The sequence below is a fragment of the Lactuca sativa genome, chromosome 8 (genome assembly GCF_002870075.4).
Source record: "Lactuca sativa cultivar Salinas chromosome 8, Lsat_Salinas_v11, whole genome shotgun sequence".
NCBI classification, from domain to species: domain Eukaryota; kingdom Viridiplantae; phylum Streptophyta; class Magnoliopsida; order Asterales; family Asteraceae; genus Lactuca; species Lactuca sativa.
The window spans coordinates 252318727-252332091 of NC_056630.2; the positions used below are offsets into that span (position 1 = coordinate 252318727).

The 13365-nt window shown below is 35.5% G+C and overlaps 2 protein-coding genes across 2 annotated transcripts; both read left to right on the top strand.

The window, feature by feature from the left end:
- The first annotated feature begins 9048 nt into the window (after positions 1 to 9048).
- LOC111900935 (F-box protein At3g07870) lies at positions 9049 to 10540 on the top strand. The gene has a single exon (XM_042896868.2). It carries the CDS (start codon positions 9176 to 9178, stop codon positions 10394 to 10396), a length of 1221 nt encoding a protein of 406 aa, XP_042752802.1. The 5' UTR covers positions 9049 to 9175; the 3' UTR covers positions 10397 to 10540.
- A 150-nt stretch (positions 10541 to 10690) lies between these two features.
- LOC122194397 (RING-H2 finger protein ATL1) lies at positions 10691 to 12383 on the top strand. Its single transcript, XM_023896803.3, has 3 exons — positions 10691 to 11373; positions 11575 to 11645; positions 11739 to 12383. The coding sequence occupies exons 1-3, from the start codon at positions 11272 to 11274 to the stop codon at positions 12232 to 12234; spliced, it is 669 nt and encodes a 222-aa protein (XP_023752571.2). The 5' UTR covers positions 10691 to 11271; the 3' UTR covers positions 12235 to 12383.
- Positions 12384 to 13365: the final 982 nt, after the last annotated feature.

Consider the following 13365-nt stretch of genomic DNA (forward strand, 5'->3'; position numbering starts at 1 on the left):
AAGCTATCTAGAAGATACGATCCCCGTCCGCACTCAGCTAATAGTGAGATTCAGACCCCACCCACACTCATCTAACTAAGAAGCACATTCAAGTATCACACAGACAACAAGTATAACCAAATCTACCAATCCATTCCCTATCCATACTCAAGTAAAGCTAAGATACGGGAACTGCCCACACTTAGCTACTAATACGCACATATAATATACATGGTCCGACATTGATGCCTTCGACCCGTTCAATCCAGGAAGAAACTCACCTTCAATGTTGACTGATAACTGAAACGTCTCTACCTCGGAATTAGCTCTACTCACTCCCTGAACCAAAACAACCCCTTAGATACCATTTCATACTCATAACCCTTAGTGGTCAACTTGGTCAAAGTCAATAGTCAAAGTCAATGCTCTGAGTTGACTCAACTCGTCGAGTTTCCCTTCAACTCACGGCGTTTCCAAGAATCACAGAATCATGATATCGCGATCCAACTCGTCGAGTTTTCCTCCAACTCGCCGCGTTCTTCGTTCTCAACATATTCGGGACTTTCCTAGTACAACTCGTCGAGTTCCCCTATGGACTCGTCAAGTTCCTTCCTTTTCAACAGAAACAGGAACTTTCCAAACCAACCCGTCGAGTTCCCTTATGGACTTGTCGATTTCATCAGTCTATCAACCCTTCTTAATGCATTAAGCCCTTATTCTTCAAATCCAAGTCTCATATTCCAGATCTGAGCCGAAAATGCATCTAAGAGGGTAAAGTTTCCAACTTTACTTATTAAATCCCACTCTAGAAGAAATAAGCTCTAACCCTAACCCCAAAAGGCCAAGGTCTTGATCCAAAAACAACCAAGATAGACCATGAGGTCATAGATCTGGACTCTAAGGACTAAATGGTCACGTAAAATCTTAAACTTTATCCAAATGCATGGCCATAAGCTTCAAAAGGCCAAAATGATGGTCTAAAGGTTGCATGGGACTTCCATGGCCATAAAGTTGGCACCTTTATGGAAAACCTCTCAAGACCTTAGATCTGAAGTGGCAACCCATTTGAGACGTCCAACGATCATGATATTTGGACAAAACCAAGCAAAATAACCCCCAAAAAGGAGATCTACTCAACTATAAAGCAAGGTTCAAGCTTTATACCAGCAAAACGTCATGGATGAGGCAAGGGTTCTGGATCTACAAACTCTTTCTTGTGTCCTCAAGCTTTTCCTTCTTCCAATGGCTTCAATGCACACACTAAAACACTTAGAATTGCTCACAAACACTCACAATAGCATTAGGGTTTCGAGATTTAGGGTTTGGGACTTGGAGGCTGGAAATGAGACCAACATGAAAGGTTTAAGGTGTTTAAATAGGGTGCAAACCCCGAAAATTTAGGTTTCATATCTGTCAACCTACTTATTGAGTTGAGGCCTCCCAACTCGTCAAGTAGGTTACTCAAATTATGTGGCCCTTGTGATCTCTACTCGTTGAGTTGCTCTGTAAAATAGAATAAATTATAAATTAAATACATACCAAGAACCAGATGTTATAGGGATAATTGATAAGATTACCTTATACATCAATGGATGCTGTGAGCTTTTGGGAAATTGGATATTGATATAATGACACTAAGTCATATATTACTAGGGGCAGTGAAATGTTGCTAGATGTTCCCCACTATCTATATCAATGTAGAATGAGTCTTATGCAAGTAGGAGATTGAAAGATATATATGCTCAAAAATCATTATAAAAGATTGGAAGATTTTAATAAAAATCCTTCTTTCTTTTTAAAACTGTAGCATGAAGAGAGGAGACAAGAAGTGGTTGCTTTTGGTTTGTTCAATACTTATGACATTCTTTAAAAGCATGGCTAGTTTAGATAATGAGACATGGGTCTTAAAGTCTTGAGATCCATGGATTAAAGACTAGCTACCAGGTGATAAGAGCTTGAAGACTTGCTTATGGTTTCACTAGTTGTAAAATCTGAATTTATGTCCCTCTCACAATCTTTCTCTCTAGTTTTCTTAGGGGTTAAGAACAAAAGCAAGAATATGTTATACTTTGAATTCTCTCCTTTAAGATAAACTTTTTTATTTGTCTCAAAGGCTTAAGAGATTCTTTTTATTACAAGAATGACTTACATCTATTTCAAGTTGGCAAATTATTGGTGTTTCTATTTACGTAGGAAGGAGAGATAGGGAAAATGAAATGAAACGATTGTATTAGACATTGAAAATGATCTACGATGGCCATGTAGAGAGAGATAGGGAGAGGGGGGGGGGGAGAGAGAGAGAGAGAGAGAGAGAGAGAGAGTACATAACTATATGGACCCTTTCTACAATTCACTCAAAATTAAAACTAACCCAAAACACACCTTGGCGGTCGAAACACGGACATAAAAAGTAGCCCTATCAAAAATACCCGTTACCCGAATTACCCACCCGATTTTTTCGGGTATCGGGTATCAAGTTAATTTTTTCGGGTAAGTGGGTAACCCGAATTTTTTTCGGGTCGGGTAAAGGGTAAGTTGTTTGGGTTTCGGGTATACCCGATTACCCGAAATATATATAACAAATAATGTCCCTTTATGAGTTTATCTGTCCCTCCCAATTTCCAAATCCCAATTTCCCTTGTTGAGGCTTGTTCTATTTTCCCCACGTCAAAAAGCCCCCGTACCTCATCCGCTCTTCATTGGTATTCATCACCAATGGATGACTATATTGAAGTAGAAGATGAGACGATTGAAGTTGACAACTCAACCAATTATCAAGTTCCGCAAAAAAAGAGAGAAAAAAAATAAAGAATTCAACCCAAGATTATAAGTTTGGAAAGAATACTTGATATCTCAAATATTATTGAGTAAAAAATCTCAATGTTCAAAGTTTAGCACGACATACTTATTTCATTACATTTACTTTTAGGTGTCATTAAAAAAAATAAAAATCGGGTAATACTCGGATTACCCTTACCCGACCCATTACCCGAATTACACATACCTGAATTACCATAATTTAATTTGGGTAGGGTAACGGGTAAATTTTTTTATATGAAAAACCTGAATTACCCGAAACCCGAAAATTTTACCCAATCAACACCCCTGATTAATAATTTTTAGCTTATTAGATTATTGTTTATTTGCTTATTGTGGTGAGAATAAACATTGTTTTAAAATGTGTTTGGATTAGCTTATTGCGGTGGGAATAAGCAATAAGCAATAAGCATTTAAGTGTTTGGTAAAATAAAACAGCTTATATGAGTAAAATGACCAATAAGCAATAAACAATAAGCAATAAGCACTCCCCCTTTGCTTATTTAAATCAGCTTATTTTGCTTATTCCTACCACAATAAGCTGATTTTTAAAGACTCCTATCCAAACACTTAAATTTGCTTATTACGGTAAGATTAAGCAATAAACACCTTATTTACTTATTTATTTGTTTTTTTGGGATAATGTCACTGTAGCACATGGAACTTTTTACATTTGGCTAATTTGGTCCTTAAAGTTTTTTTGGTACATTAGACCAGTAAACTCATAATTGACCTTTTAATTACACCATTTTATCAACTTTTAGAAGGTTTCCCGGTTATACGATGCCATTTTGTCAATTGATATATATTTTTTTGTCTAATCCGATGCCATGTGAGATATGCTACGTCAATTAATGATATACGAAGCTTAAAGCCTTTCGTCTTCAGCTATCGAACTTCACTCGTCTTCGTCTTCATTATTCAGCTGTAAAAGAAACTGATTTAGGGTTTGTGAAGCATTCCTGTGATCGAGCTGAAAGAAACAAAGAAGTTGCAGCAATGACACAATTGGAACCTAATGGACTGTTTGCGATGGTGGAACTCAACTATCAAGGGGTATTTAACCGAAATCCTTTCTCTTACACTAGTGGTGTTAAAACCATCTTCAATGATGTTGACTTTTCTTCTATGACTTATTCTGAGTTTGTGACCTTCTACGAACGTTTCATGCACGAAGAGTGTAAAAAGTTTTACTACTGTGAACCAGACATGTCCCTGATGGAAGGGCTTAATCCTATTTCAGATGATGTGGAATATTCTGCTTTTATTTTTGATGCTTATGGAACAGATGGTGTAATTTCGGTTTATGTGGAACATATTGGGGTTGGTGTTGATGGGTGGCATGATGATGAAGATAATGATGATGATGAACATGAGTCTTGTATTGATGGTGAAAATGAAGACAACATAGATGAACTTAGAAATATTGCCTTTGAATTTAATGAGGATGTAGTGCATATGAATAGGACATCAAATGATCTTTTCTTGAGTAAGCTATGTGTTGATGATGAGGATGCAAACAACATTGTAGATGATGACAATGGGATAGAAGTTGAAGTTAATATACAAACTCATTCCATATTTAATGAGCTATTACACTGGAAAAAAACAAAAACCAATTCTAAGGATGAGATTTAAGGGTCCAGGGCAAGTAAAATCAATGTTGTGTAACTATGCTGTAGCTAATGGATATCAATTGTGTTTTGAAAAAAATGATAGGACAAGACTTTTGGTGAGGTGTAGCAAGGGTGCTTCCACATTTAGATTATGGGCTTCCTGGATGAGTGATGAAGAGAGTTTCCAAATCAAGTCACTAAAAGCTGATCATAATTGTGCTAGGAACTTCAAGTTTGGATCATTGGTGACATATGCATAGATTGGGAGTCACTATACCAAAGAGATTGTAGAAAGTCAGAAAATAAGTGTAAGGAAGCTTAGGTTAAAGGTAATGGTCAAGTTTGGTATCCAAGTTAGTATGGTGCAATGTAGAAGAGCAAAGAAGTATGCACTGAAACTTGTTGAAGGTAACCTTGTTGAACATTATGGTAAGCTATGGTCATATGGTCATGAGATTTTAAGGATAAATCCTGGGTCAACTGTGAAACTAGATATGGAGGATGGTCCAGATGGAAAGAAATATTTTAGCAACTTCTATTGTTGTTTTCAAGGAGTTAAACAAGGTTGGATTGAAGGGTGTAGAAGGGTAATTGGTCTTGATGGATGTTTTCTTAAAGGTGTTTGTAAGGGAGAATTGCTTTGTGCTATTGGGAGGGATGCAAATGACAAGATATATCCTATTGCTTGGGCAGTGGTTAATGTGGAGAACAAGCAGAATTGGAAGTGGTTTCTAGAGCTTCTCATTGATGATCTACACTTGATTTAGGCAATGGTTTCAGTTTAATGTCAGACCAACATAAGGTTAGTATTTTACATATTAATGCATTTATGTTAATTTTACACTATCTGAATTAAACCTTTTTACTACTACAGGGTTTGATAGAGGCTGTTAAAGAGTTACTGCCATATGTAGAGCACAGGCAGTGTGCTAGACATATTTGCTAGAATTTGCAGAAGAGATTTACTGGTGCCATATATCATACCTTGTTTTGGAGAGCATCTAAAGCCACAACTGAGCATGCTTTTAAAGTTGTGATGAAAGAAATTGAGACATTGAACCCAAATGCCCATCAATATCTCATGGAGAAAGATCCTAAAACATGGTCAAGAGCTTTCTTTCAAACTGGAAGGTGTTGTGATGCAGTTGAAAATGGGTTCTCAGAAAGTTTTAATGTTGTAATAGTAGATGCCAGGAAGAAGCCCATAATAACCATGTTAGAGGAGATAAGATTATACATGATGGACAAAATCTACAACATGAAATTAAAAGGAAAACAATGGGGAAATCATATTTGTCTAGAGATTAGGGATAAGGTGAATTTGCTTAAAAAAGCTCAAAGGCATTATCAGGTACTACCAAGTGGATTAAACCAGTTTGAGGTAAGGGGAGAAATAGATGCATATGAGGTGGACTTAGAAAGGAAAACATGCTCATGTAGGTTGTGGCAATTGAATGGATATGGATGTGCTCATTCTGTAGCTAGCATATCCTTTCTTAATAGGGATGTAAAAACCTATGTAGACAACATGTTTAGCACAACCACATTTAGGAAGGCATATAATTACAAAATTTCTCCCATGAATAGCAGTGACATGTGGCCAGAGACAAACTATACTCCACCATTGCCTCCTATTAATAGAAGGATGCCTGGTAGGCCAACTACTAAGAGGAAGAAATCCACTACAGAGAATACAGGAACACACATGGTTTTTAAGGCTGGAAAGAAAATCAGATGTAGTATTTGCAAGGAGATAGGTCACAACAAGGCCACTTGTCCACAGAGAAGGCCCCAAAAGTTAAATGTGAAGAAACAAAAGAAACAAAAAGTATGTGTGAAGCAAAATGTAGGACAGGTAAAACAATTTAAAATATAAGATTAATTACATATAATTTGTTACTAACATAATTATATCATGCCATGTAGGGTAGTACAAGTGAACCACAACAACATGAAGAGGTTGAAATGACTCCAATTGAGATGGATACTACTCAAAATGATATGCAAGTTGCTCCTACTGATGTTGAATCTAGTAGTGCAGGGGATTTTAGTCATTATATGCAATTTACTCCACCTACATGTTATGAAGGTGATGAGGGTGTTATGGGTGAGGAAGCTGATGTGGTTGAGGAAGCTGTTGTGGTTGAGCAAGTTGTTCAAGATGAGGAGGCTGAGGAGGTTGATCCTGTTATCCAAGTTGATAATGTAAATGTTCAGGAGGTTGATGAGGTTAATCCTAATGCCCAAGTTGATAATGGTAATGTTCAGGAGGTTGCTTCTGTTAGCCAAGTTTAGCAGGTTAGTGTTAGGCCAATTTCAGAGATTTTGAAGAGGATAAGGAGAAGAAAGTTAGAGAGAATATTGAAGCTGAAATTAGGCAAAACAATTGGTGGTGTTGATGATCCAGGAAATTCGAAGGGAAAAGCTCTTGTGATTGATTAGTGTTTATTGTAATTTGTGTTTAAAGTTTATGTAATGGGATGATGGTAAATTGGATTTAAAGTTTATGTAATAGGATGATGGTAATTTATATTTAAAGTTTATGTAATAGGATGTTGGTAATTTATATTTAAGTATGTATGACATTAAAGGGTATTTTAGTCATTTAAGTATGTATGAAAGAAAAGGGTGTTTTGGTCATTTAAGTATGTATGAAAGAAAAAAGGTATTTTGGTCATTTAAGTACGTATGAAAGAAAAAGGGTATTTTGGTCATTTAAGTATGTATGAAAGAAAAAAGGTATTTTGGTCATTTAAGTATGTATAAAAGAAAAGGGTATTTTGGTCATTTAAGTATTTATGAAAGAAAAGGGTATGTTGGTCATTTATTTATTTATGACAGATAAGGGTATGTAGGTCATTCATTTATGTATGCTAGAAAAGGGTAATTTGGTCATTTAAGTATGTATGACAGAAAAGGGTATTTTGGTCATTTAAGTATGTATGACAGAAAAGGGTATGTTGGTCATTTATTTATGAATGACCGAAAAGGGTATGTTGGTCATTTATTTATATATGACATGAAGTATGAAAGTATGTTACCATTTTAAGTAAAATCATGACATTTGGCTTTGAATATTTATGCATGGAAAAAATTGGAATAATATGCATGCATGGGGATGTTTTATATGGTCCCGGATATGGTTTTTTAATGGCTTCACAGGTCCCATTTTTCATTATTAAAACACTCACTTACTACAAATGGTCCCCATACACATAATGTACTTCCACATGGACCACTCCCTAATTTGTTCCCAAATTTAAAACTTGCACAACAACCAATCTAATTAAATATATTTGTTGGGAATATAGACCATGCATATGTTTGATAAACATCATCTGATTATACAAAATGCCCTATAATTGGGACTTTGAATATTTTTTTACATTACTTATCATATGCCCTTTCATTAGGGACTTACCACCTTACAACATCAACACATTAAGGTTGATAACCCCAACTTAAAACTAAAACCAGCTTCATTACATACAAAATGCCCATAATTACTGACTTTCTAGTCTGCCTTTACAAAAATTACAAGGGATCCCAAAAAAACAAAAGCTTACACTAACCAACCAAACTAACTACATTGACCCCCCTAACTTCAAAACACATAGGGCCAAGCAAGCAAACAACAGGGCAACTATAATCCTGTACCTGCCTATTGCCTTCCGTGCATCATGAACGTCTTTCTCACTCTTTGCCACCTTATATTGCTCGTGTGACAGCAGAAACTCCACTTCATCAATCCTTCTCCTCAATTTGTTCATCTCAAACAGTTCATCTTTGGCATCCAGTTTTTGTTTCAGAGAATATAGCAGGTTTTTGTTGTACCCGTCTGCCTGTTCTTCATCTTTCCATTCAAAGAAGCCACATTTCCTCAACCTAACCTATAAAAGCCCAATAAAATTAGGGTTTGACTGACAATCACAAATCAACTACCTTTAATGTACCAGCGAAATGGGTTTTATTCACAGTGATCGTCAAGAAGCAAATAAAATTAGGGTTTTTAACAGATGAAACAAAATACAAATACACCATTATCGTCTTTATAGAAAGAAACAACACATCAAACCATAAAATACTAACTTATCAAAATCAAGAGAATCGGGACCTACCATACTGTTTTGACAATTCCATAATCGCCTCCCAGGGTTTGTTATCTTTCAACAGGTTCGTTCTTTAGCTGGAACGACACAATCACAAACCTTTACCCCTTCTTGCGACTGAACATGAGTGACTTGTAGCTGATTCCTTGACGTCGATGAGCTCGAAGACATTCTTTTCAGAATGGAAATAGTCGGGGAGGGAGAAGTCTTTGACTTTTCAGAGAAGGGTAAGTAAAGATTTAAAGGAGGTCCGAATGAGGGTTTGAATTAATAAGCCTATATCGACAACTGGACTACTTCGACACATAAGCTTCCCACGTAAGCTTATTGGACACATTAGCGTGCCACATAAGCATTGTAACCGGGAAACCTTCTAAAATGGTGTAATTAAAAGGTCAATTACGAATATACTGGTCTAACGTACAAAAAAAAAAAAAAAAAAAAAAAAAAAAAAAAAAAAAAAAAAAAAAAACTTTAAGAACCAAATTAACTAAATATGTTAAAAGGACGTTTTTTTTTGTTTTTTTTTTTTCTTTTTTTTTTAATCCAAACGCCCCCTAAAATAGGAGGTTATCGTGTTCCAGCTCCCACTCTGTAAACTCGACACTGGAACTAGTTCCTTGTAAGCCAAACCCTGATATCCACTGAATAACCATGTCGAAAGAACTCCCAAAAGATGTAATCATCGACATCCTTTCGCGTGTTCCCATCAGATACATCCTCCGTTTCAAATCCGTCTCTAAATCATGGTACGCCCTTTTCAAAAACCCTAAATTCATAACCAAACATTTCGAAAATCAAGCCACAAGCTCCGATGTCACTGCCCTGGATGCATCTTTCCTTTTTACCCCTCACAAGTCGTCGTCTCCCCCTACCGCCGCCGCTAATCGTAACGTTGGATTGATCCTATCGAACTCTGAAAAACCAATCAAAATTCCCATTGAGATCGACATCCCGTTTCTCAGCATCTCAAAACCCTTACGGGTCTGTGGCAGTTGTAATGGTTTAATCTGTTTGAGCATTTTGCCGATTGCATCGATTATCTTGTTATGGAATCCTGCTACTAGGGTTTTCAAAGACCTCCCTGTATCCCCAATTGATCGACCCCAAGCTGGTCCGATTAAGGTCGTATTAGGTTTTGCGTTTGATGATGTGACGAACGATTATAAGGTGTTGAGGATTGTGTATTACGGTTACCCATTGAATCAAGTGGAAATGTACTCGTTGAATACAAATACGTGGAAGGAGATTAAGACTCGTGTGCAGTTCTTGATCTTTGAGTCATCGTGTAGTGTGTTCTTGAAGGGTAGGTTTCATTGGACAGCTATAGGGTTCGAGGAGATGCATGGGAAGAAGCTGATTGTGTGTTTTGATTTCCGTGAAGAGGCTTTTCACTATATCATGCCCCCTGAGTTCGATTTTGGTGGATGGGATGCTGAAGGTGAAGATTCAAGTATGTCTAAAGTCAGTTGGACTGCTGTAGCTTTTAAGGATTCATTAGCAGTGATTGGTTCAGCTGGGAATGGATCTGGGAAGAGGTTTGAGGTGTGGGTGATGAAAGAATATGGGGTGGTTTCCTCATGGACAAAGTATAGGTCTTTTGAACTTCAAACCAAAGTTGGGAGGCCATTGGGGTGTGGATTGAAAGGTGAGTTTTTGTTGGAGAAGGATAATAATCAGTTGGTTTTATATGATTCAGATTCTCAGAGGATCAAGAATTTGGGGAATCATGGAGTTGCTTATTGGTCTGATGTGTTTAATTATGTTGGAAGTTTACTTCCTATCAATGGAGGCAAGGTTGCTCAAAGGACCAATTTATCATCTGTGGTTCCTGACATCTTCTTTGTTCGAAAGATGGACCTTACAATCGAGTAATTTTCTCTGCTAATCTTTATCTTTGACTTAATGTTGCTTAATTAGATTACTATCTATCATACCCTGTTGTAGTTGTTGAAACTTATTTCATATCAGTATGTTGTTTTCAATCCATGTTATAGATATATGTGGTGTTATCTATCATCTTCTATTTTCCCAACCTTCATGGGGTATTGAGTAGTAGCACATCATCTATACAAAAAGGTGACTTTTGCCTGTTGATCTTGTAGAAGATTGGAGAATTGATTAAAAAAAGGGTAAAACCTCCTCATATTGACTCACTTCTTGTGATTCATATAGTAATTAAATGCAAGAGTTTAAGAATGAGTTAAAAACAGATTAAAATGAAAAGCAACAACTTTTAGTTGTTTTTTTTTTTTATCTTCTTTCAATACCATATCGGTTGAAATCTAGTGTCACTAACATATACAAGAAAACCCACTTAAAAAGAATAACACATTGATTTCATTTGAAATCTAGTGTTTGAGCTTGAAGTAAGTGTGATTCTTTATAACATTTTCAACCTCCAAAAATGTTATCCTTTTATGAAGTATGATATATTATAAGTAACAATATGTCGATATTCTTTTCCCATATACAATGTCTATAATCCACTAATTTTATCATGACAAAAAGAATAAGATACCTTATATCTAGAACCTACCATATGTGCATTTTTTTTAACGGCCATAATAAGAGAATAAAGCACGCTAAGTGTGAAATTTTAATCTCAGCACACAATCAAAAAAGTGGAAGGAATCAATCCTTAAAATATATATACGCCTATAATTGCTTCTAAAATTCCCATTCTATAAAAAGTAAAACACTGCTTTTCATATGCGTGTGCAATTATCCTCTAGCAGTGTTTTTCTAACATGAATAGCCGCAACAACAATCTCATGCACACTGTCTATTGGCAACATGCTGATGCACCTTATGAAGTATCTTCAATATCACTTGTTCCTAGCTCTATGCCTGTAAGTAACTGCTATTTTTTTTTTTTTATAATTTCTCAAAATCTTGGATTACAACAAAGTTAAATCGATATTCGGATGAGTATCTTACTCTAATTCTTTCAAAATACAAATCCAAACACCTTTTGAAGTTCTTGAAACATAACAATACCATCATCAACGGATTTTTCAAGATAATTAATTTAATCTTTTAAAAACCTTTAGGGTGTTGTAGGGCGAACGGGTTCATTGGGGTCCACTCAGGAGAGAGTGTATGGGATACCCTTTTCCTTTAGGTAATATTTTAACATTCGGTGTCTAGATTTATTAAGTTTTGTTTCCATTAAGTCAAAAAGAAACAGCACCTCAAACTTTTATGTTTTCATTAGGGCTACATCTCAACCTCCGATACAAAACCTATCACGCAACACCACCAATCAAAGAAACGGATACCCGAGGCAAACATCGACCACCCAATCTCCAATTTTAACCGAGCAAAATAAAGGGCTTGAGAAGCTTAAGAAAGAAATTTACAACCCGGGGTTGCAAAGGGTAAGTTTATATTATAGGGATCCTGATTTTAGAGCCAAATCACGTGAGAAAAATAACAAAGAAGATGGCAAAAGATGTGCGGTTTGTTTAGACGATTTTGAAGCGGGAGAAATGGTGACATTGACACCGTGTAATCATATGTTTCATGGAGATTGTATTGTGCCATGGGTGAAGAGCAATGGCCAATGTCCGGTTTGTCGGTTTGTTATTAGTGATAGGAGTAAAGAGCGTGAAGGAATGGGAACGAGTGATAATCATGGGGTTGTGGTGGGGGGTGATATGATTCCAAGAGATATGATTGATTTTATTAGACATATGGAAGGTAGAGGTTGATCTTGAAAGGAATAGTGTGTTATGTTTGGCATTTTTCTTATTTTGTATCTAATCCAAGAAAGAAATGATGCCACTATGTGTCTTCATTTTGTAGATGTATATATGTCAAATGCAAGAAATATTAATGTATGTCTAGTCATTTGTTTTTATAGTGTTTTACTTTTTATTTCTTCATGTTATAATTGTTACGCCTCAAATATTTAGGCAATTTAGGTTTTATTTATGTTCGAGCAGATAGAACAAAAAAAGTTATCACAAAGGAGTTGAGTGGTTAATCTCTTCAAAAATAACTAGTAGTTTGTTCCATTCTGGATGATTATTTTTCTTGATGTGGCATGGATATGAATAAATGACGTGACAGGTATTTAAACAATCACATGAATAGTAATCAAGTTCCAAATTTCAACATCTTCACATGTTTTGATAAACACACCAATCACATGAATAGTAATCAAGTTCCAAAACGTATAACTAACATCTCTAATGTTTCAACATCTTCACATGTTTTTGATAAACAAGCCATGTCATATGTCAAGATCATCATACAATTTTTCATAATAATTTAACAAAAATTTGGAAGTTGAGTGATAAAATCTATAAAAAAAAAAAGAAGCTGGACGTACCTATGTAGGTGGAAAAAGTTTGAAACTTGATTACTATTTGGTGGGGACATTGTCCCTTAGTTAAAACTAAAAGTTGTGAAGTCTCCGCTTCCCGCGGGACATAAACATATTTGTCCATTGTCAATAGAGGTTTAATTTTGAAAACTTTTTGTTTCATCATGTTATTTCTTTAGGTTTATATGATTAACTTCAATTTATATCGTCGTATGAAAACATATTATATGTGACAAAAGTTATTTGAGAAACGTACATTGTATTGTTTGTGGGGACCAAAGTTGCCCACATATGAAAGTTACAAATTTTCTATTATGTAGAGATTATTTTTGTAGTTTTTTAAACATACAGGTCGTTTCTGTAAAAAAGTTACACAACGATATTTTCTATAAATTATGGGGACAATTTTTGTAATTTTTAAAAACTATGTACCGATTTTGTAAAAAAAATATTAGACATTTTCTATAAAATATGAGGAAAATTTTTATAATTTATTTTCTATATAGGGATCAAA